Consider the following 26,762-nt stretch of genomic DNA (forward strand, 5'->3'; position numbering starts at 1 on the left):
GTTGTTGCCATTTTTTTGCTTTTTATTATTATTGTCTTACTATTTTATGATGTTGTTTACTTATACTATTGTTGCTCACATTTTAATGTTGTTGAGCAATATTTTTATTGTTGCTTTATTATGCTTAATATGTAGTCATTTTCATGAGTTTTGAATGTAAGTACAATTTCAATATTTTATAATAAAAAATTGATCCAAATCGAACTGAAATCACATATGATATTTGGACCAAATTGAATTGAACATCTTAATATAAACAGACCAAACCGGAACAGACAACATATTAATTACATGTTTGAATGGGATCATTTTTTGCCTAAAAACTGATCCAAATAAACTGCGAACACTCTTAACTAACAATATAAAAAACATTTATACTATTAATATATATATATATATATATTAAATCTTTATCATAATCATTTTTATAAAAAAAACATTTAACTTTAAGTCTTTACTGTTAACGTCAGAAGTGGTTGGATTATAGGGATGAGATGAATTTTGCACACTCCTAGTGTCATTCATAATATTGTTAGGTTAAAAAGATATAAGTCCACTAATTTTAACAATATTTTTAAGAGTGTAATATCTATGTAATTATTATATTTTTCATAATTCATTTGAATTATTTTTTGAATAATCAATAATAATTAAAATTAATGATAAATGATACAATAATAATATATAAAACTTATACACCATTAATATATACAACTTTTTCTTTTATTTTTAGTTATGTTTTTGTGTCAGATTTTCCTTACTATTGTGACCCCCTCTACAAGATTGTATAATGGCTTATATGTACTCAACCTTTTGACGTTTCAAAAGCTTTTGAAGATTGAGAACAATTCTCTTATCTGGAATGAGTGTATCATATGATGACACGTAATATTACCACAAAGTCTCTTGGTACCAAGACCCTTGACTGGTCTTAAGAAAAACAAATTTTTCCCTATTATTGATGTTAAGCTGCAAATAATTCCTAATGGAGTATTTCTAACCCCTCAAATAATTAGTCTCTTTGTTATTTGTTAATAGAGAGGATCTTAAGTCGTGGTTGGACCCCTCTACCCTATTGCAACAAGATCCTCCTTATTTCATTATTGATCTCTCGGGTCCTTATGTGAGAACATATTTTTGTTTTCATCTAGGTGAGCACAATGAAGTTGTTTTAGTTATACATAGTTCACCTACTTTTATTTTCATTCATGAAATGGTTTATCTATGTTTTCCATGTTTGTAATTTTTCCTTTTCAAGTGAACAAACCCCGTCAAAAGGATTTGAGATACTAAACCGCTCTTAAAAGCCATTTGCAAACATGTTCTCTAACACTATAATTAGTAAGATCAAGAAGCATACTGAAGAAACACCCCATATTAGAGACATAATAGTATAATACATACCAACCTAGGATTAAGGATGGTGAGACTTTTTCTCGATCCCTCACCAAAGTTTTGAAGCTTAGTCATTGTCCGAATTAGAATCTCATTTTCTGACAGCTAAGATATCAGAAAAAGGTGTTGAAGAATGAAACAATCAAAACTGACTCATTTATTTTTACTTTTACATTAGAGGTGCACCAATAAAGAATTGAGATAGGTGACCTAGTAGAGAATCAAAAATCAAGTTGACCAACAAGCTTGTTGGGTTGACTCATCGTCATCTTTTTTTATTTTTAGTTACAAAAATATAGGAAAAATGTAGGGGCACCACATTTTTTCTAAGGATACAGCATGCTACAAGTTTTGGCATGGACTTCCCATGGTGTTCACATGTTGCCTAGCTAAGCCGTTCAAGTGATTGACTCATCATCTTTAGCTAAATGTATACAAAGGCAAGAAGTCATTGACCACAATAGGACATGAGAAAAACTCCCATCATTTAGTCATGTCTTTCTTTCTAAAATGAAATCTTTCATGAAACAGTGTTGTCTTGTAAGTTCAATACTCAGTTGGCACATACCGTATGACCTGCTCGCTACTCGTTTGTTCGTTTACGCTTTGAGGGTTGAGGACTAACATCATCACCGACAACATGTTGCTTGGGAGAATCATGCTTTGCACCCATTTCCGGTGAGCCTTCATCAACTGCGATACTACCATCAGCTTGATTGGGTCCTGACCTGCAACCGTCCACTTGTGATGCTTCCAAGTCACTTTTGACTCCAGATGGGTTGTCAATGATAGATGGCGATGCCTTAAACGTCTCGATACCGGGTTTACATTGCTTCTCAATTGATGTTAAGCTGCAAATAATTCCTAATGGAGTATTTCTAACCCCTCAAATAATTAGTCTCTTTGTTATTTGTTAATAGAGAGGATCTTAAGTCGTGGTTGGACCCCTCTACCCTATTGCAACAAGATCCTCCTTATTTCATTATTGATCTCTCGGGTCCTTATGTGAGAACATATTTTTGTTTTCATCTAGGTGAGCACAATGAAGTTGTTTTAGTTATACATAGTTCACCTACTTTTATTTTCATTCATGAAATGGTTTATCTATGTTTTCCATGTTTGTAATTTTTCCTTTTCAAGTGAACAAACCCCGTCAAAAGGATTTGAGATACTAAACCGCTCTTAAAAGCCATTTGCAAACATGTTCTCTAACACTATAATTAGTAAGATCAAGAAGCATACTGAAGAAACACCCCATATTAGAGACATAATAGTATAATACATACCAACCTAGGATTAAGGATGGTGAGACTTTTTCTCGATCCCTCACCAAAGTTTTGAAGCTTAGTCATTGTCCGAATTAGAATCTCATTTTCTGACAGCTAAGATATCAGAAAAAGGTGTTGAAGAATGAAACAATCAAAACTGACTCATTTATTTTTACTTTTACATTAGAGGTGCACCAATAAAGAATTGAGATAGGTGACCTAGTAGAGAATCAAAAATCAAGTTGACCAACAAGCTTGTTGGGTTGACTCATCGTCATCTTTTTTTATTTTTAGTTACAAAAATATAGGAAAAATGTAGGGGCACCACATTTTTTCTAAGGATACAGCATGCTACAAGTTTTGGCATGGACTTCCCATGGTGTTCACATGTTGCCTAGCTAAGCCGTTCAAGTGATTGACTCATCATCTTTAGCTAAATGTATACAAAGGCAAGAAGTCATTGACCACAATAGGACATGAGAAAAACTCCCATCATTTAGTCATGTCTTTCTTTCTAAAATGAAATCTTTCATGAAACAGTGTTGTCTTGTAAGTTCAATACTCAGTTGGCACATACCGTATGACCTGCTCGCTACTCGTTTGTTCGTTTACGCTTTGAGGGTTGAGGACTAACATCATCACCGACAACATGTTGCTTGGGAGAATCATGCTTTGCACCCATTTCCGGTGAGCCTTCATCAACTGCGATACTACCATCAGCTTGATTGGGTCCTGACCTGCAACCGTCCACTTGTGATGCTTCCAAGTCACTTTTGACTCCAGATGGGTTGTCAATGATAGATGGCGATGCCTTAAACGTCTCGATACCGGGTTTACATTGCTTCTCAAACATCATCTGGAGGTACCTTCCTTGTTCTTCTATTCGCAACTGTAGATTTCTTTGAATCTAACAGAAAATGAAGGGGAGGACAACTATATCAGACCCGGATCGAAAAGATTTGACTGCCATAATAGAAACATGCACGATGCATCCTTAAATACATTATATAACAGATGCACCTTACCACTAAATGCTACAGGCATAATGTGTATGCCAAACAATATAAGAGAAATCAGTTCCATATTCAATCAAAGAAAAAAAAGATTCTGCATCAATAAACCTTATAACCGTATTCTTTTTATGCTATTAAGATGAAAGGAACAAAAAGAACACAATATTAAGAGAATGTGCTATGAGTCTTAAAGAAGTCAAATTTGTATCTAAAACAAGTCAAGAGTGTATGTATGGCCATGGGGTACGCATGGTGTATGGTTAGTATCTAATTTCTAATCCAAAACGAAGAGCTTTTCACATTTTTTTAATGTATATGAAACTGATTGTCTGTGTAAGAAAAACATAAATAAAATGGAAATAAAAAATACAGAGACAGAGAAAAATAGTATTGGTACAGAATATTAACTCCTCTTTAAAGGCAAGTTATATCAATTCAGTTTCTTTCTCCAAGCTCACAAACATTACTATAGTTCATTTCAATTACAATCATCAAGTCCTAACTAGAGCTAGCAGCAAACCTTTGAACCAAATTTTAGTATTTTAATTCAACTCATTGATCATATTAGAAGAAATTTGTAAACGAACAGAACTCATACCTCAAGTTGCTCATGTAACCGCTTCTGAACCTCCATTTGCAGTTGTAGAGCTTCAGTGATCCCAATACCACTGTCGACAATGCAATAATAAAGTCAGCAAAACAATTAACATTCATGAAATATGACCAGAAACTTCTATGGAACCATCAAATATTGTCACTAATGGCCTTAATCCCGGATCACTGGAAATTCTAAACAATTCACTTTCCGATCCTTATTCCAATCTAATCATTTGCGTGGTCCATGCAGCAGCCTGTGTTCAATAGTCTGGTAACAAAGCTTCTTTAAAATGAAATAAAAATTTAATCCTTATATTCATTCTTGAAAATTTCCCCTAATTGCCAGTTTATCTGAAATCTTTTCAGGTTAAGTGGTAAGATATGGGACCATAACTGCCATGAGGAGAATTGAAGTTAGAGGACTAAATTCCATATATCCTACATGCCAATTCTATGAGGGCTAGTGCCAGTCTCCAGAATGAAATTCCCAGCTCGCATTAGTGAACATGCAAACTGACATCAATGATAAGAGCCACGTTCTCTTAAAGCTTTAGGTTTAGCTGATTTTAGACATTCACTGTCAAAGCTTAGCTACCAACCTACCACATGTCGTAACTCGTAAACTATTTAACATCTTCAGAGAATGTGACATTTGTACCAGCAACATGTTAGAAAATGAAATGCTATCTAACAATTTGATGCATCAACATTTAGAGTAATACAGCAAAAAGAAGTTAAAAGTGACAGTAAATAGTTTACTTACGTTTTCAAATCCAGAGATGAAATATCTTCAATGGAACTTGTTTTTTTCTCTGTGACTCCTGCCAACAGTAATCAACAAACTATATATTAGCTGACTACACAGAGGTAGTATGGTATGGTTCTGGATTCAAAGGAACTGGCGACTCAAGAAACACCAATTCTAGACATCAAATGTTGTGCCTAAGATCAATAACATAGTTCACAATCATGCTATTTCAATTGAGAATGATCTAAATGAAATGAGCATTTTATCCTACAGTAAATTTTTAAAAAACCATCCTTAAAATTCATTAAATAGTAAGAGGTTGACTTTAAATCACATATTCACACCACTGTCAAAGGATCCTAAATGATATTATATAGAAAACGGCTACTTATAATTTATGCATCCAGGTAAATATACTACAACGTGCGTCTTATGTACCTTCAGATGACTCCGGTCTATATCGAGCGGTCCTGTATTTCTGCATTTCAAGCCATATCTGTTTCACAAAGCACTTGCCAGCAAACAAGCAATGTTGTTAAAAAAGTGCACATACCTGCAAGTGGCTTTTAACATGATAAATAGTTAACCCTTCAACTTTCATGAGCTTCAGCACACCCTTAGGAGTAGCTCCTGTAGAAAGAAAATAGAAAAACAAGGGGGAGGGCAGAGCCGAAGTTTATCAAACTAAAGTTAAGGAATTAACCAAGAGAGAAAAAGAGATGAACATACTTTCACTCCCACCAAGTTGGTTGACAGCCTCCACAAAGGCCTCATGAAGTTCTGGTGTCCAACGCATACGTGGCTTGGCAGAAGCAGAATTTGCTGAGGAAAGGGGGGCAGCACCATTGCAATTTTCTCCTGATGATGCAGGAAGGTGTTGGTGGCCATGGGCTTGATGTCCTGGAAATTGTGAAGATGGCTTTGAAACCTGAAATGAAATCTAAAGCAACAAAGTGAGATACTAAAATGTTGCTGGAATAAATTACAAACCAGTCTCCTCTGAAACTGAATCTTGAATTATCGATTTCTGATATGGAAAACTTAACCTTTGGCTCTTGGATGTTGTCAGCAAAAAGGTCGTTCCAGTTAGAAGTCAAAGAATCATCGTCATTGATTAGCTGGTCAGCCCACTCCTGCCAATCTTTTCGCTGACAATACTCGTCAGATGCCATGATATTGCAGACATCGCTTTCTACCTGACTATGACCAGTGGAGGTATTTGCAGAAAAATCCAGAAAGCTGGGTATGGAATCTGTATGGCAGGAAGCACTATTTTCTTTGAAATATGATAATGGTAATGGAGCTACGCTAGTAGTTGATTGTGAAATGAAATGAGCATTTGTAGAATGCTTTTCATGAGGTGAAAGGGATGAGTGATGAAGATCGGTCGAATATCCAGGAGAAGATGAAAAAGTATGCCCAACTACTCCATGGGAATTTGAATGAGTAAAAGGTCTTGTAATAAGCTCCTTTTCAACCAAAGCCAGTTGTGAATCAGGCAACTTGGGATATGTCGCTTCTACGGGTGCTGGAAGTGGAAGGACTGGGCACGATGAAGAAAGTGGTCCAGACATTCCCATGTTACTGAGCTGTTTCACACTTGTTCTTTCAACAGAAAAAGCAGAGCGAGCTTCCATTATTTTCCTAATTTTTTAATTAAAAAGATAAACTGTCATTTATCAGTCAACTAATAAAATTTTAGAATCTGCATTTTTACAATGTTAATTCTCACCAGCAAAATTCTACACAAATTGCTCTTTGTAGTTGATGCCCAAATCAAACTAGTTGTCATCAATTTTCAGATCTGTGAAAGGAAAACAGAATTCTATAGTCTGTAATACAAAAGGTTACTCAAAAGAAAGGAACTCACTTTAAGAGTATTACTTCTGAAGATGATAAAACATCGTAATCAATGCAAGACTAAAAGTAAAGAGCATGCATGATACCGAGTACAAACCAAAGCTTGATAGCAGGAACATACGAAAGGTAACCATCATAACCGTTGATCACAAACCTCAAAAATCCATGTACGATTAAGTATTCAGACTAATAATAATCCATACTACAAAGCAATTTATGGAAGTCACAACCCGTTCATATTAAGAAACCACTTCTTGACATCATTAGCAGAGCATTGTTACCCTTTTCTCAAATTACACAATACCTACTTTTCAAATGACATGTAAAAGTCAAACTACAGAGTACAGACAAAAAACTCAAACTTCCTTTAGGAAACATAGTAGATAGTACCTTGATCGTAAAACCTCTGAATTTCTAAAGTGAAATTCTCAATCTCTCATGTTTTCAATGTATATCAGTATAGCATTAGTAAAGCATTCTCATTCAACAATCATCTTTTCTTCTAATATTATCAATTCACCCATTTTTAAAGATAAGAATACTAATTTTAAAATTGACCATAAGTTTGGTTTACAATGTAAAAGCACTAGCAGAGATGCAAAAACAGTTTAATTTAAGTGTAGCTGATGGACTCAAAAAATCAACCCATGATGGAACTGAAACTAAAACACTGTACTGTAATAATACTATGGAGACTAGAGTAGCTCCTTAATTGAGAGGTAGACCTCTGTAATACAAGAGTAGATAAAAAAACATAAAGAACCAACAAAATGGAATTTCACAGATGGCAAGGAAATTCCCAGACCCTTTCCAACCTAACTCGAATAACTGACTATGCTCTTTCCCTCCTTACCACCCTTTATACCACGTTCCTGCATGATACGAGTGATAAAATCACCAGGCCATCATTCCCGAATCACCCTTCTTTCCAATCATCATGTGGCTGCTGTCCATTCTGTCAACTAACTCAACATTCTCCTCTTATGTCTTTCTCTCAGGTGAGCTCATTCCTTCGAAGCTTCATTCAGTGTTGAGTCCCAATTTCCTCCATTTCTTCCTTCTAAAAAGACTTGGGAAAAGGGCTTATAAACCCACAAAATTCTAAAGCCAGATTTAAGTACGAAGACTCGGTTTCCCCTTAACAAACACCAACACAAGGTTTTTATCTACAAGGAGTCTCCTCCTTCAACATTTCACAAACAGTAAAACTACCCCCTTCGCAGCCCATACACATAAAATACCACCAATACGCGCCATACAAATCCATAACTTCCTAAAGATACAACATACTATTAATTGAGATACATTACCACCTAAACATACAATAACCACATAAATACTACTAATTCAAGCCTAGCGGTCCTGGACTGCTTATCTCTATTAGTAGCAGTAGTGCAAGACCTAACGACGAAAAACATATATACTTTCCCAAGGAAATAGTGAATATAAATTTGAAGTTTTAATGAAATATACAGTGCAAGCTGACCCCATGTAGTAGGCTAAAGACTTGTTTGATATTGTTGTAATGAAATATACAATACCGGTTTTTGTCCCTATTGACTATTGCTACTATGAAGTTCAGAGAAAAAAATCATCCTACGAGACTCCCACCTAATGGGTTTGGGGTAAATATATGCAAGATTACACTCAGAAGCGAAAATGCTGTTTCTCGGATTTGAACTCATACCCTTACCTCACCCCCTCTACGTCACAAGGCAATCAACTTTAATATTGCGTTGAGGCTAACCCTCTAAAAATATTATCCAAATACATAAATAATGAAACGACAATCAAAAACACTTTTAGAAAGAAATTCAGACTCAAATCATAGAAATAAACATGCAAATAATTGCCATATCACATATGTTCCATCATACATCAAAATCGATTAAATTAACAACAAATAAAAAAAATTATCAGTAACTAACTCGGTGGCAACGAAAGAAAGAAGCAGCATCGGAGAGAATGAATGAGAAATTGAGTGAAAGGGGGAAAAAGAAGAGAAAGGAGTTATAGGAATTAGTATATTCGAAATAAGATGATAAGCAGAAAAATCTTGGCGAAAACGGTGTATGAGATTATTGGGAATTATAATTAAGAATCGATTCTGAAGAGGTGAAGCGGGTGATTTTGAATTTCATCACCGGCAAGATAGGGAAACATAAAACAAACCTCCTAAACCATTGCGTTCACCCCTCATGTGAATTATTCGGCCGAATGGTCGTTCACCCACGCGCCACTATAAGCCGCGTTTTTAACAAACACCACCATTTCTCCTTTCTCTTCAATTATCATTATATTTTCAACTATTTCTTTTTTATTTTCTTTGACCAATGACATTACACAAGAATGGCAAAAATATTTGTTTTGAGGTTACCTACTAAAATATCTGGAGTAGGTATCTATCAAAATAGTTTATGAATTGGAATGGATACACAATTACCTGTATATTTATTAATTCATTTTTAATTAAATATTTTATATACATTATTCTTTTTATTATTTTATAATTAAATATTATGTATTTTATTATTATTCTGTATTTAGTTTTGATATTAAAGTATAATGATAAATTTAATATATATATATATATATATATATATATAAATTCTGCCACTCATATAATAATTATTATGTAAATATATTATTACAAAATTTATATATCTATTCTATACTATATATAAAGGGAAAACATGGTGTAACTTTCATCATGTGTATAAGTAATCACAACCAACATATTAATTAACCACATATCTCACCTTAAATTGAATATTATTATGAACATAAAAAATATATAATATATAAATTTGAGTACATAATACCATATAATATTCAGTGGCAGACACAAAATACATATACACACTAGTATATATAAACTTAAAAATCAGTTAAGTACTTATGTCATGTGTTGTTTATAATTATGCATTAACTAAGTATTATTGCTAGTGTTATAAATTTTATAAGATAATTACCCCTATAAACACAATTAGTTACACCTCTATCTTATTTTATCTATTTGAAATTCATAATTAAAAAATGATAAGGTTTGTGAACCATTAGATTTTATAGAATAAATGATAAAAATGTAGAATAATTTTTTAATTTACTCTTAATATAAGTCGATCCCTTCCGATTAAAAATGATTTGAATTTTAAAATGTAATAATTAATTAATTTTGTTTTGCTACTCACGTAAATGATAGATAAAAGTATAACAAATTAAGAACATCAAATATATGTCGTTCAGACCTAACTTCACGTGCACAACATTAGATATTTTTAGATTACATACTCGACCACTTGCACATAATAGTGCAGATTCTCCTGTGAACACGGGATGCCTTTTATCTCCTATGTACTATAGAGTTATCATACTCTAAAAAGTTTTTGAATAATTATTCATTTTAGTCTTTCGTAATTTTTTATTTTAACAGTTTGGTTCTTCAAAAATTGAAAAACTTAAAATTATTTCAAAAATTTCAAATGTTGGTCAAATTAGTTTTTTTGGAGACGATTATTCTCTATCAAGTGTTTTAAAACATGTTAAAAATGAATAATTTGACTCACATTTAAAATTTACGTGAATCATTTTGAGTTTTTCAATTTTTAAGGTCCCTATCAAACTGATAAGGTCGAAAAACATGAGGGACTGAAATAAATATTTACTCAAAGTTTTTTTTTTTTCATATTAACAATAGTATCATTTATCCTAAGAGTGATAAATTAATCTCTTTCAAGATATATGATTGTTCATTCCTTCCAACAAGTGTTGCTTTAATGAATTAAACTTTTAAACTTTATGTCATCATGAATGAATGAGACATTTATACTACTATACCAATATAACTTTAGTATGTTATTTGAGAAGTTACACAGACATTATATTTTAGTTTTAAAAAATGATTCACAATCTTATTTAAAGATTAATTTAGTATTTTCCTTTGTTTTTTTCATAGATTTTCAAGTTGGGACTCCTCTATGTATAATTTATTTTAATATGTGCATACAAAATGCAAGCTTCCTCCGAAAGCTAAACATATTATTCCCTAATTCATTAAATACACTACTTTTAGATGATCTTTCAATAAAATCTTACCCCTTTTACGGCTTTATTCTATACACTTTGTCCATACATATATTATTTATAATCTTTTATTATTGTTTTTAGGAACATATTATATCTTTATACCAAATAAGAATAAAATTAATTGAAGTAGGTATCTTTTACTTGCAGAAGTAGAACAGAAAGCTAAATTCACCTGTCAAATTCATTATTTTATAGAAGTTATTTCTTTTATTATTTTACCTAATTTTTTCAAACACTTTATAACATTTTAAAGTAATTATAATTTCAGTTTCTTATGTTTCTCAATCTTATCAACTTAATTCCTAATAATTTTAAATTACTAATTTAGTCTCCAACAATTTTAATGTGGAAATACGTTAATCCTTTTATCTTATGTGTCACTGGATAACATGTAATTTTTATTTTACAAAAATCTTCTTTTAAAATGACATCATTTTACATTTCTTCACCCATCCCCTAATTCTTTATTTCATTGAAACCAAAATTAGAAACTTTCCTACAAATGATTCATTGGATCATTATTGAAATAATTACGTATGATACACCTTTATCGCAAAAGCTAAGTGTTAGTGTTATTCCATCTTTATATTAATATGCTTTATTTCCATTGAGAAATGTTGATTGGAAAAGCATTTTAACTTTTTTGTTGAAGAATTTTAGATCTGTTTTACTTCTATTGCTGGTTCAATCATCAACAATAGACCCAGAGAAAGAGAAGTAAAGGAGAGAAACATTGCATCGTCTGCATGAGAATCATGATTATAACCACACACACGACCACGCATGCACTAACTCATGATGTCGCAAACCAGAGTCGATAGTCAAGATGAGGTCAAATTGTCGATGACTACCAACAATGCATGACAACTGATTTTGCCATTTCTAACCAAAAATTGTAATATTAACAATATTATAAATAATACAGATAGAGATACTTTAACAAATAGTAATATTAACAGTTATACCTTGTTAATAGTTCTTTGTACCATTCACATGTTAAATTAATATTAAATTAGTCATTTGAATCATGTTGTACAATATGTGATATGAACTAATTTGAACCTAAAAATCACTAATATAATCCACATTTGAGTCAAGTTAGTCATTTTAGTATGTTATACGATATGTCATATGGACTAATTTGAACATAAAAAACACTAATATAATCTACATTTGATTTTTTTGTAAATCATTTTAGGTTTTTAATTTTTGAGGGACCAAACTGAGAATGTCAAAAAATTGAAATGAGTATTTATTCATGATTTAATTAAGATAATGGTCTATCTTAAATCTCATTCATAGTTTTTTTAGTCAAAATATTTCCTCTTGGTAGGTAATAATCTCCTTGCTCCTTTCAATCTCTCTATCTTTAAACTTAAAATACAAAAGCCAACTTGAAGACATGATTTTGATTAAAAATAATAATCAACTTTCAGAATTCCATTACCGGAAAGAAAAGGCTAAAGTATAATATACGTGTATACTTGTAGTTAAATATGTCAAAACGAGTAACTCGGATAGGTTTATATTAACCCGCATAAAGTTTAGGATAAACTGGATCGAACTAAAATATTAGGTATAATTTATGTATATCAAAATAGAGCTCAAACCCCTAGGTGGATTGCCTATTGTGGCTGGTCGACCCATATAATATTAAAAATGATATTTCAATTTTAACCTATTAATCTATTTTAACTATATATAAGTTGATATTAATATATAACTTTATTTAACACATTTGTTATGTCAAATTCAATCAAACTCATATATCTATGCATTTTGTTTTAGTTAAGGTGTGATATCAAGTCCATTTACACGACTTTTAATATTATATTCCTATTGAATTCTCACTTTCTAAAAAATATAATTTGTGATTCTATATTAATATATAAACCTTTGGACACTATAAAAATAAGATCATGTTAGTTTATAATAATGATAGTATAAGCCCAAGTGCAGAAGAAATCCTCTATGTCAAAGTATAACTAGTATCATGATATATGATCATCATTTTTTCAATTTTTGTACGGAGATCCTTTGTATATTCATTATCAACACTTTTATAATGAACCGATACAAATTAAATTTGGTTGTGAGAAGTTCCTTTAGTTTCGTTGTGAAAGTTATTGTTCTTTATTATGTTTTTGTTGTAAAAGTTAAATCTAATTAAATACACAATTAAGATAAGAAAAGTAAAATCTATATGATTGAACATTTCTTCCTATTTGGTATAATGTTTTGTTCTTGTGTTTAAAAAGACGTTATGCAAAATATGGCGAATAATATAATGTTATTTATAAATATTTTATGTTATAAATATTACTATTTTTTTATTCAAAGTTCATAATATTAATATTTAGTATATATTTTTTATTATAAGTTCATGGTACCATTATGTTGTAAAACAATGTTCATTTAAGATTTACTACAAAGTCAAAGGTACCAAAAAAGATTTTAAAAAATGGATAACTCAAGGCTGCCCAAGTAAATCGGGCCCGAACATGATTTGAGTATAGTCTCGTCAATCTGGGCTAAAATCTTATATTCAAAACACAATGAATTTTCATGGTAAAAAATTTCCAAGGACCACTTAATGCTATAGTTTATAGTAGGAATGACAACGAGATGGATCAGGGTCATATTTGTTTTTACCCAAACTCGAACTCGTAATCTAAAACTCAAATCTGAATTAAGCAGGGTTGAAAATAAAATTATCATCTCCGAACTCGTTGGGTTTCGAGTAACCTGAACTCGACGGGAACCCGTCCAAAATATGTATTATATATATATATAGGATTTATAATTATGTGGAATTTATATGTATATATTATATGTTTTTATATAAAATTTAATAATTTTCTATATATCAATCGAGTTCGGGGCAGATTTAGGGTATGATATTTACTATACCAAACCCGAAACTTGATCCCATCCATTTTGGATTAAGTTCGGGCATGTACCACATATTCGTTTTTATTGCAATCCTTAATTTAGAGAGGTGCATTGTCTCACAACTATCAAATGTGATTAGTTGAAAAAATGTATTTAACTAAAAAAACTAAATATTTTCTCACTAATTACTATTGATAAAATATGCAATGACATCAAATATAATCTTAATGTAGATACATAAAGGAGAAATAGAAATCTAGATTATATTTTTTCATTGGATCTTAACCAATGATGACAATAGCCATGTTTGCACCACTTGGCTCCAAGTTGCATCCAGCTAACGCCGCAACATAAGAAATACCTCTAAATCTCTAATGGACTAAATTATATGTTAAAAGAAAAAAAATACTATAACACATATTAAGTTAATCAATCTCATTTTCTGCTCTTAATCTCATATAATTTTTTTGTGATTATCCTATCATGATACTTTAAGGATTAACATTTAATAGATTGAAATTAATTAAAGTTTGTTTATATTTTAAAGTGCTGCCTTTGAGTTTTTTTACTTCTATTTAAGTTCATAGAAAGTATGTGATAAAAACAGGTGACTAAAACATTATGAGTAACACCAAAGTATTAACAGTGTAAATATTTATATACAATCAGTGCATCATGTATTATTCATTTATATTAGTTTTTTTGAAAAGTCAATAATAATTAAACATAAATCATAGATAATACAGTAACAGTATATAAAACTCATACACACATACATTTTTTTCTTCTTCTGGTGGACAAGTAATTAACTCATAATCTTCATATCTCATTGTTGGCATTAACCAATAATGTGTGAATATTTTAATAGAGAAAAATGACTTTTCTTAAAAAAATAAAACAAAGCCAAAATATTAAGCAATATTCATGTGTCGCAATAGTGAACTCAAACATGTGAAATGATAAATAAGAGAATCGCACATATACTCTGTATAGAGTGTGGACCGAGAAGGATGTGTGAAGAGCACCATGATATAGGTGATTCTTAATCCATTACTATCCTTAACATTCCTCATCTCCTCAACTTCATCAAAATTCCAAACTAGTAACTAAAATCAAAACTTATAATGTTACTCCGAATTGAAAGTTTTCCTATATGAATAATGAGATTTTTACTTGTAAATCATTTCTTTAACACAATTGTTGAACCCATATGTATTTATATTTTCAAATTACAGTGATGTTATATCTACATTCAATCTTGACATTCAACCTTGGTATCTGCCGAAAGCAAAAAAAACAACTGAAATAACCAATTTTATAATTTTCTTTTCTTTCCATAAAAAATAGATATCAAAGTTAAGTGTTAAAGTTGATTATTCATGTAACACTGTTCTTACATTAGTTTTCTAGTGACTTGAATCCTATTTTATATACGCTTATTTCAAAAATAACAAAAGAGAAATACAATTGTTAGATGAGTGTAAAATGTATACACTGATAGTATAAAGATTTGTACACATGTATTTTATCATCTACCGTTCATTTGGATTACCTTTTCTGAAAAGTCAACAATAATAAAAAATTAATTGTGATGATACAATGACAGTGTATAAAACTCATATACTGTCAGTGCATACATCTTTTTCTCTGGTTGGATATTGTTGTTAATTGTCAAATCATGTTGTATGAACATTTTCTTTAAATGTTTAAATAAATACATTTTCCATGTAAAGCACCCACCATTTTCTAATCACTTCCAAGTTTTACTAACACTTTTAGGAGCGCCTCACTTCCAAGGATACTTTGAAGAAGGTATTCTGCCTCTTCTGGAGTGCCTCAGTTTAACTTGCATCTGATACTCTACTAGCTCGGGTTCTTGATGCATTTGTGTGTCTACCACCACTTCATCATGATCTGACTCTTCATTAATCTAGTCAAGTTCTGTGTGAGCAAGATCTACATGTTGGTCTATCTGTTCTGGATCTATTTAATGATCAGGACCTGTTTGTTGAGGAATCTCTCCCCCTGAATCAATGCAAACTTTTGACTTGCACTCGCTTTTCTTCTGAACATCTTTGATCGTCTTGATCCTCAAAGAATACAACATCTCTGCTTCTCACAAATTTATTGTTTATCGGATCCCATAGTCTGTACGCAAATTCATCTTTTGGAGATCCAAGGTAAATGCACTCCTTGGTCTTAGCATCCAACTTCTTTCTATCATCTTTTGGAATGTGAAAGAAGGCTCTGCATCCGAATACTCTCAAGTGGTTGAAAGATACCTTCTTCTTGTACCATACTTCTTCTGGAATTTCTTCATTCAAGGGTCTTGAAGGTGTTCGATTTATGGGATCCACTATAGTCTTTACTGCTTCACCCAAGAAAGACTTGGGGAGATTGGTATCTTGCAACATGCATTTGATCTTCTCTTCAATTGTGTGGTTCATCCTCTCAGCTACTCCATTCAACTTAGGAGTATTTGGTGGTGCCTTCTCCAGTATGATACCAAAAGCCTTGCAATAGGCTTCAAATGTGCCACGATACTCTCCACCATTGTCTGCTTTCACACACTTCAACTTCTTCCCAGTCTCACGTTCTACTAGTGCATGGAACTCTTTGAATGTTGATAGTACTTGATCTTTTCTTTTCAACAAGTACACTCATACTCTTCTCGAGTGATCGTATATGAATGTGAGAAAGTAGTAGGCTCCTCCAAGAGATCTTTCAGATGGTGCACAAACATTTGAATACACCAATTCAAATACTTCATCTATTCGTTAGGGATTGTTTGTTCTCTGAGACATGTCTCACCTCCTTCAGTATATCTGGGACATGTCTCACCTCCTTCAGTATAAGCTTTTCTCCTTTGTCTGTTAGCAGCACAATATCATCAATTCTCATAATTTTGCTAGTAGCATGGTTTCCCATTTTCACAGTACCATAATCACCTTTCTTGTAGTTTGAGAAGAAACCTTTATGTGGACTTACATGGAAAGAAGCACCAAAGTCAACGATCCAAGCACAATCACCATATGTAACATTTAGGTAATTGTCTTCTCCAATGAGGAGAACATCATCATCTGCGGCGACGGCTGTGGTAGACTTATGACCATTTTTCCTTGGATCAACTAAATCTTTATGGACATTTTCAGCTTTCTAGTCTCTCTATAAGGACCTGCATTCAGATCTTTTATGTCATTCTTTACTAAAATAATAGCATGTTATTGACCTCATGCGAGATTGAGGGTGACCTCTGAATTTGGTTTTGCTTCTTCCACGAGATTCATTCCTCCAATGAGTTTCACTTCTTCCATGTCCCTCCATAATATTTGCTTCAGAGTGGAAGGATGTACTCCGTTCTTTCCTTCTAGATTCTTCATTCAATAGACTGTCTGAAACAGTGTCCATTGAGACCTTCCCATCAGGGACTGAGTTGCTGAGCATGACCACCAATGTATCTCAGCTTTCAGGCAACAAACTCAGTAACAGAAGTGCTTGCAACTCATCATCTATCTTCATATCTATCTTTGTCAATTGATTGACAAGACCCTTGAATGAATTCAAGTGCTCTATCATGCTTTGACCATCTTTGTAGTCGAGTTTCACCAGCCTTCTGACAAGAGATGCTTTATTTTTAGGAGTTTTCTTTTGAATCATAAATTCATGTTTCGACCACAACTCATAAGTATTTGTGTATGTGGACACATGCTAAAATAAACTTCTATCAATATCCTTCCGAATCATTGCAACAGCTTTTCGATTCGAAACCTCCCAATCTCTGCCAGCCTTATCTTCTGGCTTGTCTTAGCAAGAAATAAACTCATACATATCCTTGCAGTATAAATGATCCTCCATCATGGGCTTCTAATAAGAATAGTTGTTAGCTGTCAACTTGAACATATCTCTATCAATGAGATATTAGTGGCTCCTTCCATCTTGGACTACACAGGCTAAGCTCCCCGAATGAACCTGGCAGCTCTGAGACCACTGTTGGGGAATTCAAAACCAATTTTCTTCATCTGTATGATGCAAATTGGGCACTTGCGGAAGCAACAAGTGGATAAAGAAAGTATAGAAGAGTAGAAGAATAACACCAACAATTTTAACATGGAAAAACCTCCTCAATGTGAGAAGGAAACTACCACAAGACCTAGTCCAAAAAATATATCCACTATAGAAAGTAGGATTACAATATTTGACTATCTCTTACAAAGAGGATAACACTCAATCTCACCCAAAAAAGATGAAAATACAAACTTTCTAGTATCTCACTAAGAATACAAACCTCACACTATATGGTTATAAACTCTCTCACTTTCTATCTATGTTGTTTTTCTCACTTGCTTATTGTATCTCTTCCTCACAAGCCCCTATATATATAGTGAAGGGGAAGAATGCTCCATCATAAAGACAAAATGGAGGATTAATTGATGTCATACTTTTCAAGACACTTTGAAAAGTGCTACTCCAACTTTCTAAATTAGACTTCATAATCTCAAGACTTAAGTTGTACTTCCAAGACCTTGGAATAGCCATTATTAAATTATTCAATGCTTTACCAAGATTCATTACTCGTGCTTTCACATCAATTAGGAAGGATTCCCAACAAGTTTTTTTGTTTCTTTTCTCATGTGAGAAAGAATGGGAAAGTAAGAGTTTTTTTAAAGTACTAGAACACCTTAGATTTATTAGATATTCATTATTATTTATAAGAGTAAAATTGACTTTTTAATACATATTTTTCTCTCCATTTCATTTTTTCATATCTCTTTCCAACAAAATAACTCTTATAATCAACTTATTTTCTCATTTCTTTCTCTACTCACACTCTTTCTTTTCCACTTAAAGCACATGTACACATTTGCTGCATAAATAATCAACAATGTTGGTCAGAAAAATATTAATTATTAATTTTTAACTTCAAAACATTTTTCAATCAAATAAATCCACCATTACTTTCTAGTTTCTATTGCGGACCTGTAGGGCTGGAAACGAGTCAAACCGAGTCGAATCAGAGTTCAGCTCGGTTCAACTCGATATGGATTGACTTAGTTCGAAACTCGACTCGAGTTCGATACGAGTTCTTTTTTTAGCTCGAATTCGGCTCGGTTAAAGTTCGCGAACTATTCAGTTCAGTTCAAAAATATATAATTTTTTTATATAATAACAATAAATATAAAAAATAATGTACGAGTTATAATAAACATAAAAATTAGTTTATATAAATATATATGTATATATATAAATAAATAAATAATTATATATATATATATTTATTTATTTATTTATTGAGATAACTCATGAACCTAACGAGTCGAACTATATCTAACTCAAGTTCGGCTCGTTTATTTAACGAGCTCAATTTCTAGCTCAAGTTCAGCTCATTTGGTTCATGAACCAAGTTTATTGAACTAAATAACAAATCAAGTTTCGAACGAACACCGAGTTGATTCGATTCATTGCCAACCCTACGACCCGTATCACAAAATCTGATGGGGAAAATGCAGGACAACCATTTACTGACTCAATTCAAGTAGAAAATATATTTTTAGACTAAGAATAGTAAATACAACACTTGTATGAGATAATTCAACATTAGTGTAGCAAATACAACACTTTTGAGATATTCAATATGAGCACAATTTTATAGGATATTGTTATTAAAAAGAATATAGCTAGTAAACTCTAATAAAAAGAATATAGATATTACACTAACAATATTAAACTCTAATATAAAACTGAAATGAATTTATTGTTTTTTTTTAGTTAGATGGAAAAAAAGTTGAGAACAACCTCTCAAGTAGCTAATAGTAAGCAAGATTTTGGTATATATGCAAACACCACCAAGACACAACAAGCAAAGAGATATATAATTGTCCCACAAGTTATGCCAACACATGTGCCATCATATACTAATGGTGTATACAATAGTATAACTTGTGGGACAACAAATGCATATCCGATATATAGAATCCCCTCCAAAAGAAAAAAAGATTGAGATAAGTAGAAAACCTAGAAGTTAGCATGGAAAATAAATAATGGCAAGCTGACCCTTAACAGATATGATGCTTAAAAACAGGAGATAGCAGACAGCAGGCCCAACGTTCAGAATTTAAAAATTAATATGTATGCTACAGTTAACGTCGAGAATCAAAGCTTGTCTTGGTTGGGACAAGATGACACTTTCACCTTGCCAAATGCTAAATAAATGTTACTGGGGATGTGTTCGGATTTGGGCTATAGATCCAAATGCTAAAGTGGAAAAATAAGCATTCAACAGAATTTGGGCTATAGATCCATCCAAAACGGCGATACATGTTTTCACAGCACTTGGAAAAAAATGGTGAAAACCTCATGTTGTATTTCATTCATCGTGTTTCACATGACTCATAAGTAACTGATTAAGAGTGTAAAAATTCAATTCCATTCAGTTTTTGGTGCATTTTAGTAATCGAACCAATAAAAAGCAAATGATTCGGTTCCACTCAATTAACCACAAGTTTAACTATAAGAACCGAACCGCTCTTGAATAGTTCGGTTCAATTCGGATCCACTGTTTTTCCATTTACTTTTTTTATAAAAAATCTTCCATAAATTGAAAATTCAAAATGTATTACAAAATATAATGTTTATCCATAAAAGGATAAATATTACTACTACTATTATAAAAAAGTATGAATCATATTTAACAATAAAATTCATAATTAGTAATATATATATATATATATGAATTAGTAAAATATATAATATAGTAAAATATATAATAGTTACATTTCATAATTAGTAACATATGTAACAAAACATATATAACAATATATGATATATGTTAGTTTCAAACTCTATCACAAAAGCTTCAAATATGTTTCAAATAATAAGACACTAGGAAACAATTTAAACAATAATAAAACATTATTCCCTAATTCCTTGTAGATATTTCTTTAATATGTGGTTCGGTTCGATGCCAACGGTTCCTAAATTTCTAAAACCATAAACCGAACCGAACATCAACAATTCCTTTAAAAAATAACCGAGCTAAACCACAAAACTGAACCGAACAATATTTTGCAGTTTGGTTCAGTTCCATCGATTTCACGGTTTAAACCAAAACCGCTAATACCCTATAACGGATACAATTCAATTTCGATTTTGATATATGATGCACTGATGAATTTTATAAATGAAATATAAAAAAAGGATAACACATCAAAATGGAGACAATAAACCGGAATAATTCTTAACTAACAGTTAATCTCATTTTTTAAAAGCCTCAAACTGAGCTGACAAGTTGTGAAAGGATAAAAGATACTTCAGTGCATTTTTCAAGCATAAACAAAATCTGACAAATTAAAATCCTAAAAAGCAGAAACATAAGGTCATATAACTAGAACTCCCACTCAAACAATGGCATTGGCTGCACTTGCAATCCTAGGCCACAAATCAGCACACTCCTTACCAATAGGACCAGTGATAGCAGAACCTACATTTACAGGTATAATATACAAATTAAGACCACAATAAAAAAGACAGTTAAAATCATCCGTCAAGTGGCAAGTATAAAGAGACTAAGTGTTATCTATTATATTAGTAGCCCACATTTACACCATATGAGAGAATGAGAACTGCAGCAAAGTTACAATCAAATAAGCACTTTGAGGAAAAGAGTACAAGGAAAATAATTAACTACACCTATTCTGAACATCCCACATACACCCAATACTAAAGTAGTTACTTTTAAATAACTCTATTCAGTTGAACAAAGACAGGGCATATGAAGGGAACTAGAACCCAACTGAATGAGTAAACCAAGTTATGTGAATGAGAGTATGAAACTTCATAGAGGACTATGAAGTATCACTAGTTATTAGCTTTGTAGAGACAAGAACTGCTTTTATTTCTTCACCTTTGAAGAAATTATATTTCAATTTGAGAGCACTGAGATTTAACACTATCATAATGTTCACATCACTTGCCAGATTTGAAGCTGGCCTACAACAACTAGCCTAAAGTAGGTTACTTGTAGTTGGCACAGAAAAGCTCCTGAAAGTACTATTGTAGAACCTTATGTTGGAGCACTTACTTCTGGTTAGGTGTTTAACAGCCAGATAGAGCTTCAACTCTTAATCATGAAGCAAAATACCACAACCATATGTAACATAACAACGCAAAATTTGAATATGTCTTAATTTATACTCCTGTTATATTACATAAAAATACGGACACTAAGTAACATAGTTAATAATATTTGCTGTAAATATCAATGATTTGACAGAGTGATAATAATGAATATATTTAAGAGCACATATGAACAACTAAACACAGAAAAACATATGAATGGAACTTTCATTAACAATGGGAGAATTAGAAATGATACCTTTCATTTCACCCTTGGGATTCACAATGACACCAGCATTATCTGCATAATACAATGTCTTAAGTCAAAAAATACATTACAACACATAAATTAATAAAATCTCGGCTTAAAAGTTCCAGATCAAAGAAACAGAATCTCAAAAAATAAAATTTCAGCTTTGATTCCGCTTATAAATCACAGCCAAATAATATTTTCACATAAAAGCAACATTTAACAACAAAAAAGCAAAATCTACACCGTATAGAACCAACAAAACAAAACGAGAAAACTCAATTACCTTCAAAGTACATGAAAACACCGTCCTTTCGGCGCCATGGCTTGCGCTGACGAACGATGACAGCTGGCAGCACCTTCTTCCTCAGATCAGGTTTCCCTTTCTTGACGGTGGCCATGACCATGTCACCGACGCAAGCTGAAGGCAAACGGTTCAACCTTCCCTTGATTCCCTTCACTGAAATGATGTACAGATTCTTGGCGCCGGTGTTGTCGGCGCAGTTAACCGTCGCCGCCACTGGGAGACCCAGTGACATGCGGAACTTGTTACCGGCAGACCCTCCCCTTCCTCTCTTCGACATCGTTTCTCTCTCACTACTATGGCTTCTCGCTCATCTCGTGTTTTTGTTTATATAGGTAGGGTTTTAGGGTTTATATGGGCCGGGCTTAATGTTATTGAGTCTATTCAGGACCATGTGGGCTTTTTTTATGAGGAGGATACAGTAGACATACATCATTTTTTTCTGTGAAAATTCATAATAATGTTGTTAAGACATTACACATTATGAGGACAAATAAGGCGTTGATGTAACTGAATTTAACATATATTTAGAATAAGGAAGACCATGCGTTTATCTGATAGTGTACGGCGTAAAGTCTGATTAATTTCTTACTTATATAGTAATAAAATATTCTTAGGAGTACCAAAAATAATAAGGAGGGAAAACATTAAAATTAATTTGGATATAAAATATAAAAATTGTGGTAAGAAAAGTGTATATCCGTACTGATTAATGAGATGATGAAGATCAGATCAAATTTGACTTTTAGGTGTGTATTGATTTTATCTATTAATAAAGTTTTCCTATACTCTAGCTTATGTTATTGTTGGAAATAAAATAAACTTTTGCCAAGTGGACCAACCCTTGTTTAATAATTAAGATGATTTATTGGGAGATGACTTAGGAAGTTTATAATTATTTATTAATATATCATATGAAAAAAGTTAAATGTAAATATTGGTTGTGATTGGTAAAATTGGTTGAAAACTAAAAGATTGATTGAAGACTCACAAGTTACCTCAAGACCAAAAAAAGCCCAAGACAGGTTTAGAAATAAGTTGAAGCCCGAAAAGCCAGATGTTGACAACTAAACTAGCTTTCAGCTTAAAAAGTCAATAGCATGAATCTTATCACCTATAGTTTTGTAAGTTAGCTTTTATAGGGACATTTTAGTAACTTGATTTCAAGTATGCAAATGTGACTTTGATTTATTGATAAACACCATGGATAGCTTCAAGTACTCTCAAGATAAATCGAATAAAGAAGTTAAAGCTTTGAACTTATATTGAAATATCATTCGGCAAGTTTAAAGTAATCAGCCAACAAAATAGAGCATTTTTTTGAGTAAAATCATAAGCAAGTTCCTATTATGAGATAAAATACTCATTCTTGGCCTGGCCCTTTGTAATAGAAAATCTCTTACATTTTCCTAGTTTGTACCATGTGGTACACAAAACGAAGGATAGAAAGGTGAAATTTACATGTTTATCCCATGGAACCCCAACTGACCAAAAAAAAAACTTCCAAACTTAGCCAAACTAATTCAACCTTAACCAAAAAGCACAAATGGATTTATCAAAAAGAGTCAAAAGAATATGAACCTTAGAATTCTAATAGCAAAATGAACATAGTAGACGAATAATAGAAGATATGAGATACTGAGCTCATTTTTAGAAAATTTTCAATGAGAGCGAATTATTCAAGCTCACTTTGTGAGGATATGATGGAATAATCTAAAAAATGAAGAAATATTACTTTAATATAATTATAAATTTTTAAATATTTATAAATTATATAGTACATCATTTGTTTCAAGTAGATAATTTATCCAATTAAATTCAATATAATTTATTTTTTAATTTGATTTTTGACTCTTCATTTCATAATATTGCTTCTAGTTCAATATAACTTTTCCATACAAATTTTTTTATCTCTTTTCCTATGCCATGTAAGTTTGTGCTTGATGACATGTTGGCCACTGTAAGTCACATGGGTTCATAATCCAATCCTAGTAAAAAGGCATACATATGAAAAAAAGACCAGTCTATTTTGTTGCCATCAAAATATCGTCAAAACCCTCTATTAACATCCACCAATCATCTAGTACAAAATTTTGTATAAAATATTTAAACTTTATCATAAAAAAACCAATAGTGAGAAGTTGAGCTCACAATAACTGAACTTACTCGAAATTTTGTTCGAAATTTCATTCATTATTTAATTCGATAAATTTGATTTATGAACCAAACTAGCTGAATTTGAGCTAAAAATTGAGCTAATTAAATTCATGAGTTAACTCATTTATATTATATATGTACGTAAAAGTAATTTAAGTGAGAACAATTCATATAAAATATTAAAAATAATAATAAATAAGTATCATAGAAACATATATAGATGGATAAGATTAAAATTAGTTAATTGTCACGTAATTACTTCAAAAGTCATGTTCATTTATCATTTAATATTGATAATTCAAATAAGATCAAATATACATATTAATTATTTTTATCTATCACATGAATGATTGTTTTCACATCGGTCACTTTCTATACATGCAAACAATCATTAGTCATTGTGAATACTCAATTTTATCCGACCTACTTTTATAAAATCAAGAATACAAGAATTTCAAATAAAAAAATATAAAAAATAATAATAAAACTTGAAAATAATATTTTTTTTATGTTGAGAACTGATATTGTTATCTTTGTGTGTTAGATCCTTAACCATCAATAAAAAACTATTGACCTTTTTGAATTTGATTAAAAATATTTAAACAGGGGATGTGCCCTTTTGGATACTCTCTATGAGCATGGATCTAAAGGATATAATTTGTCTTGAACGTAAAAAAATTAGACACTTACGATGTTTAGCAAGATACGTGCATACTCACATTAGTGCATCTTCTCTCTGTTTTGTTTTTCTTTCTAATTATCAAATGTTTTATTTCCTTTGAATAATAGTTTTATACATTAGTTGTGATTAAAGAATTCAGATCAGTTCCTTTTAGTAGTTAATGTGTGAGTTGGGCATATCAACTTTTCCATGTAGAATAGTATTGATTTCCTTGATCATCATGAAGTTTTTTAGTAAACCATTTGTTTGTTGGGATCAATATATTGCTGGAATGATTACCAGATGCAACAAAGGTGAATCATACCATGTCAGCTTTGTAGAGATTAATTGAGCAAGGAGACACAAATAGGTAGTACAACAATTAGTCTCGGAGCCACATCTTTAATAGGCAAGTGAAGTCATAGACTAATCAAAACAACAGAGGTTGATGTTGTTGCACCTTTTCAATTCTGCGTTTTTTACAAAGACCCTCTCCAACTTCGATCTCTCTAAATCAAAGTCCACAACATCTTCAACTATAGAGGGCAGTTCAAGTTGTGTGTTACTTTTGTGCGGAAAATCAAACACAGAAAATGAAGCTGTTAAAGCTATTAAGATCAATAACACTATCAAAGTTTCTCAAAATGGAGATTTTTCTGTTATTTTAAATCTGAATTGGATAAAACAGTTATGCAACACTCTTTTGAAGTTGATTCCTTCATGAGTTATCTTTCCATCATATGAGCTTGATTAATCTTCTTCTGAAAGGGAGTGCTTAAAGGCATTTGGAGTTGAGCATAAAAGGCCCCCTCGATTATGGCCTTTGGTAAAAACCTAGCAACTCATGTTGCACATGAATTCATGAAAAGAGAGTAGAATCAGAGAGTTTTAGTATAGTGTAATATCTTTAAACAATAAACCATATTCAAACCGGATTCAGAGAGAAATAAATTGGCGTTGATGGAAATAAACCAGATTCAAACAATAAATAGTGAGACGTCGAGACTTACACATATTTTATTCCTTGTGGGTGGTTATAAAGTTGAGGCATCAATGGAATAATGTTAAGAGAAAGAAGAGTCAGGTTGTGAGTCATCAAGTAGTGGAAAGATGGTATTAATCAAATGGCATATACTATTTTCAGTTACATAGTATTAATCAACAATAAGATGCAATGTCAATGAGCAGTATCAATATAATCAAAGGAGAGGACGTCAATCAGCCGTGAAAGGATTTCAAAAGATGCATACCAACAATCAATTATCTCTGTTACACATTCATATTTATTTAGGCAACATGAATATTACAAATCATATCAGTCATGCGATGAATTTCAGAAAGGAATTGATGCTTCAGTTACAACCAGCAATAAAGTTTCAGAATAAAATCTCAAAGATGATAATTAAGAGGTGCAAATCA

The 26,762-nt window shown here is 31.8% G+C and overlaps 2 protein-coding genes across 6 annotated transcripts; both read right to left on the reverse strand.

Annotated features, from left to right (window-relative positions):
- On the reverse strand, positions 1,551 to 9,154 carry LOC109336451 (protein PHOSPHATE STARVATION RESPONSE 1-like). Of its 5 annotated transcripts, none has more exons than XM_019573058.1 (10): positions 8,810 to 9,134; positions 6,754 to 6,825; positions 6,068 to 6,665; positions 5,751 to 5,961; positions 5,575 to 5,651; positions 5,460 to 5,499; positions 5,037 to 5,094; positions 4,275 to 4,344; positions 3,501 to 3,570; positions 1,551 to 2,223 (listed from the first exon to the last, which is right to left on the reverse strand). In XM_019573058.1, the coding sequence occupies exons 3-10, from the start codon at positions 6,656 to 6,658 to the stop codon at positions 1,979 to 1,981; spliced, it is 1,362 nt and encodes a 453-aa protein (XP_019428603.1). In that variant the 5' UTR covers positions 6,659 to 6,665; positions 6,754 to 6,825; positions 8,810 to 9,134; the 3' UTR covers positions 1,551 to 1,978. The 5 variants fall into 5 exon arrangements, with proteins under 5 accessions (XP_019428603.1, XP_019428602.1, XP_019428601.1 ...); XM_019573057.1 differs by having other exon boundaries at positions 1,551 to 2,197; positions 3,475 to 3,570; XM_019573056.1 differs by lacking the exon at positions 1,551 to 2,223 and having other exon boundaries at positions 2,828 to 3,570; positions 9,054 to 9,154.
- LOC109336724 (60S ribosomal protein L23) lies at positions 21,062 to 22,846 on the reverse strand. The gene is made up of 3 exons (XM_019573497.1): positions 22,508 to 22,846; positions 22,231 to 22,272; positions 21,062 to 21,336 (listed from the first exon to the last, which is right to left on the reverse strand). The coding sequence occupies exons 1-3, from the start codon at positions 22,803 to 22,805 to the stop codon at positions 21,254 to 21,256; spliced, it is 423 nt and encodes a 140-aa protein (XP_019429042.1). The 5' UTR covers positions 22,806 to 22,846; the 3' UTR covers positions 21,062 to 21,253.

This window comes from Lupinus angustifolius, chromosome LG20, assembly GCF_001865875.1.
Source record: "Lupinus angustifolius cultivar Tanjil chromosome LG20, LupAngTanjil_v1.0, whole genome shotgun sequence".
Lineage (NCBI taxonomy): Eukaryota > Viridiplantae > Streptophyta > Magnoliopsida > Fabales > Fabaceae > Lupinus > Lupinus angustifolius.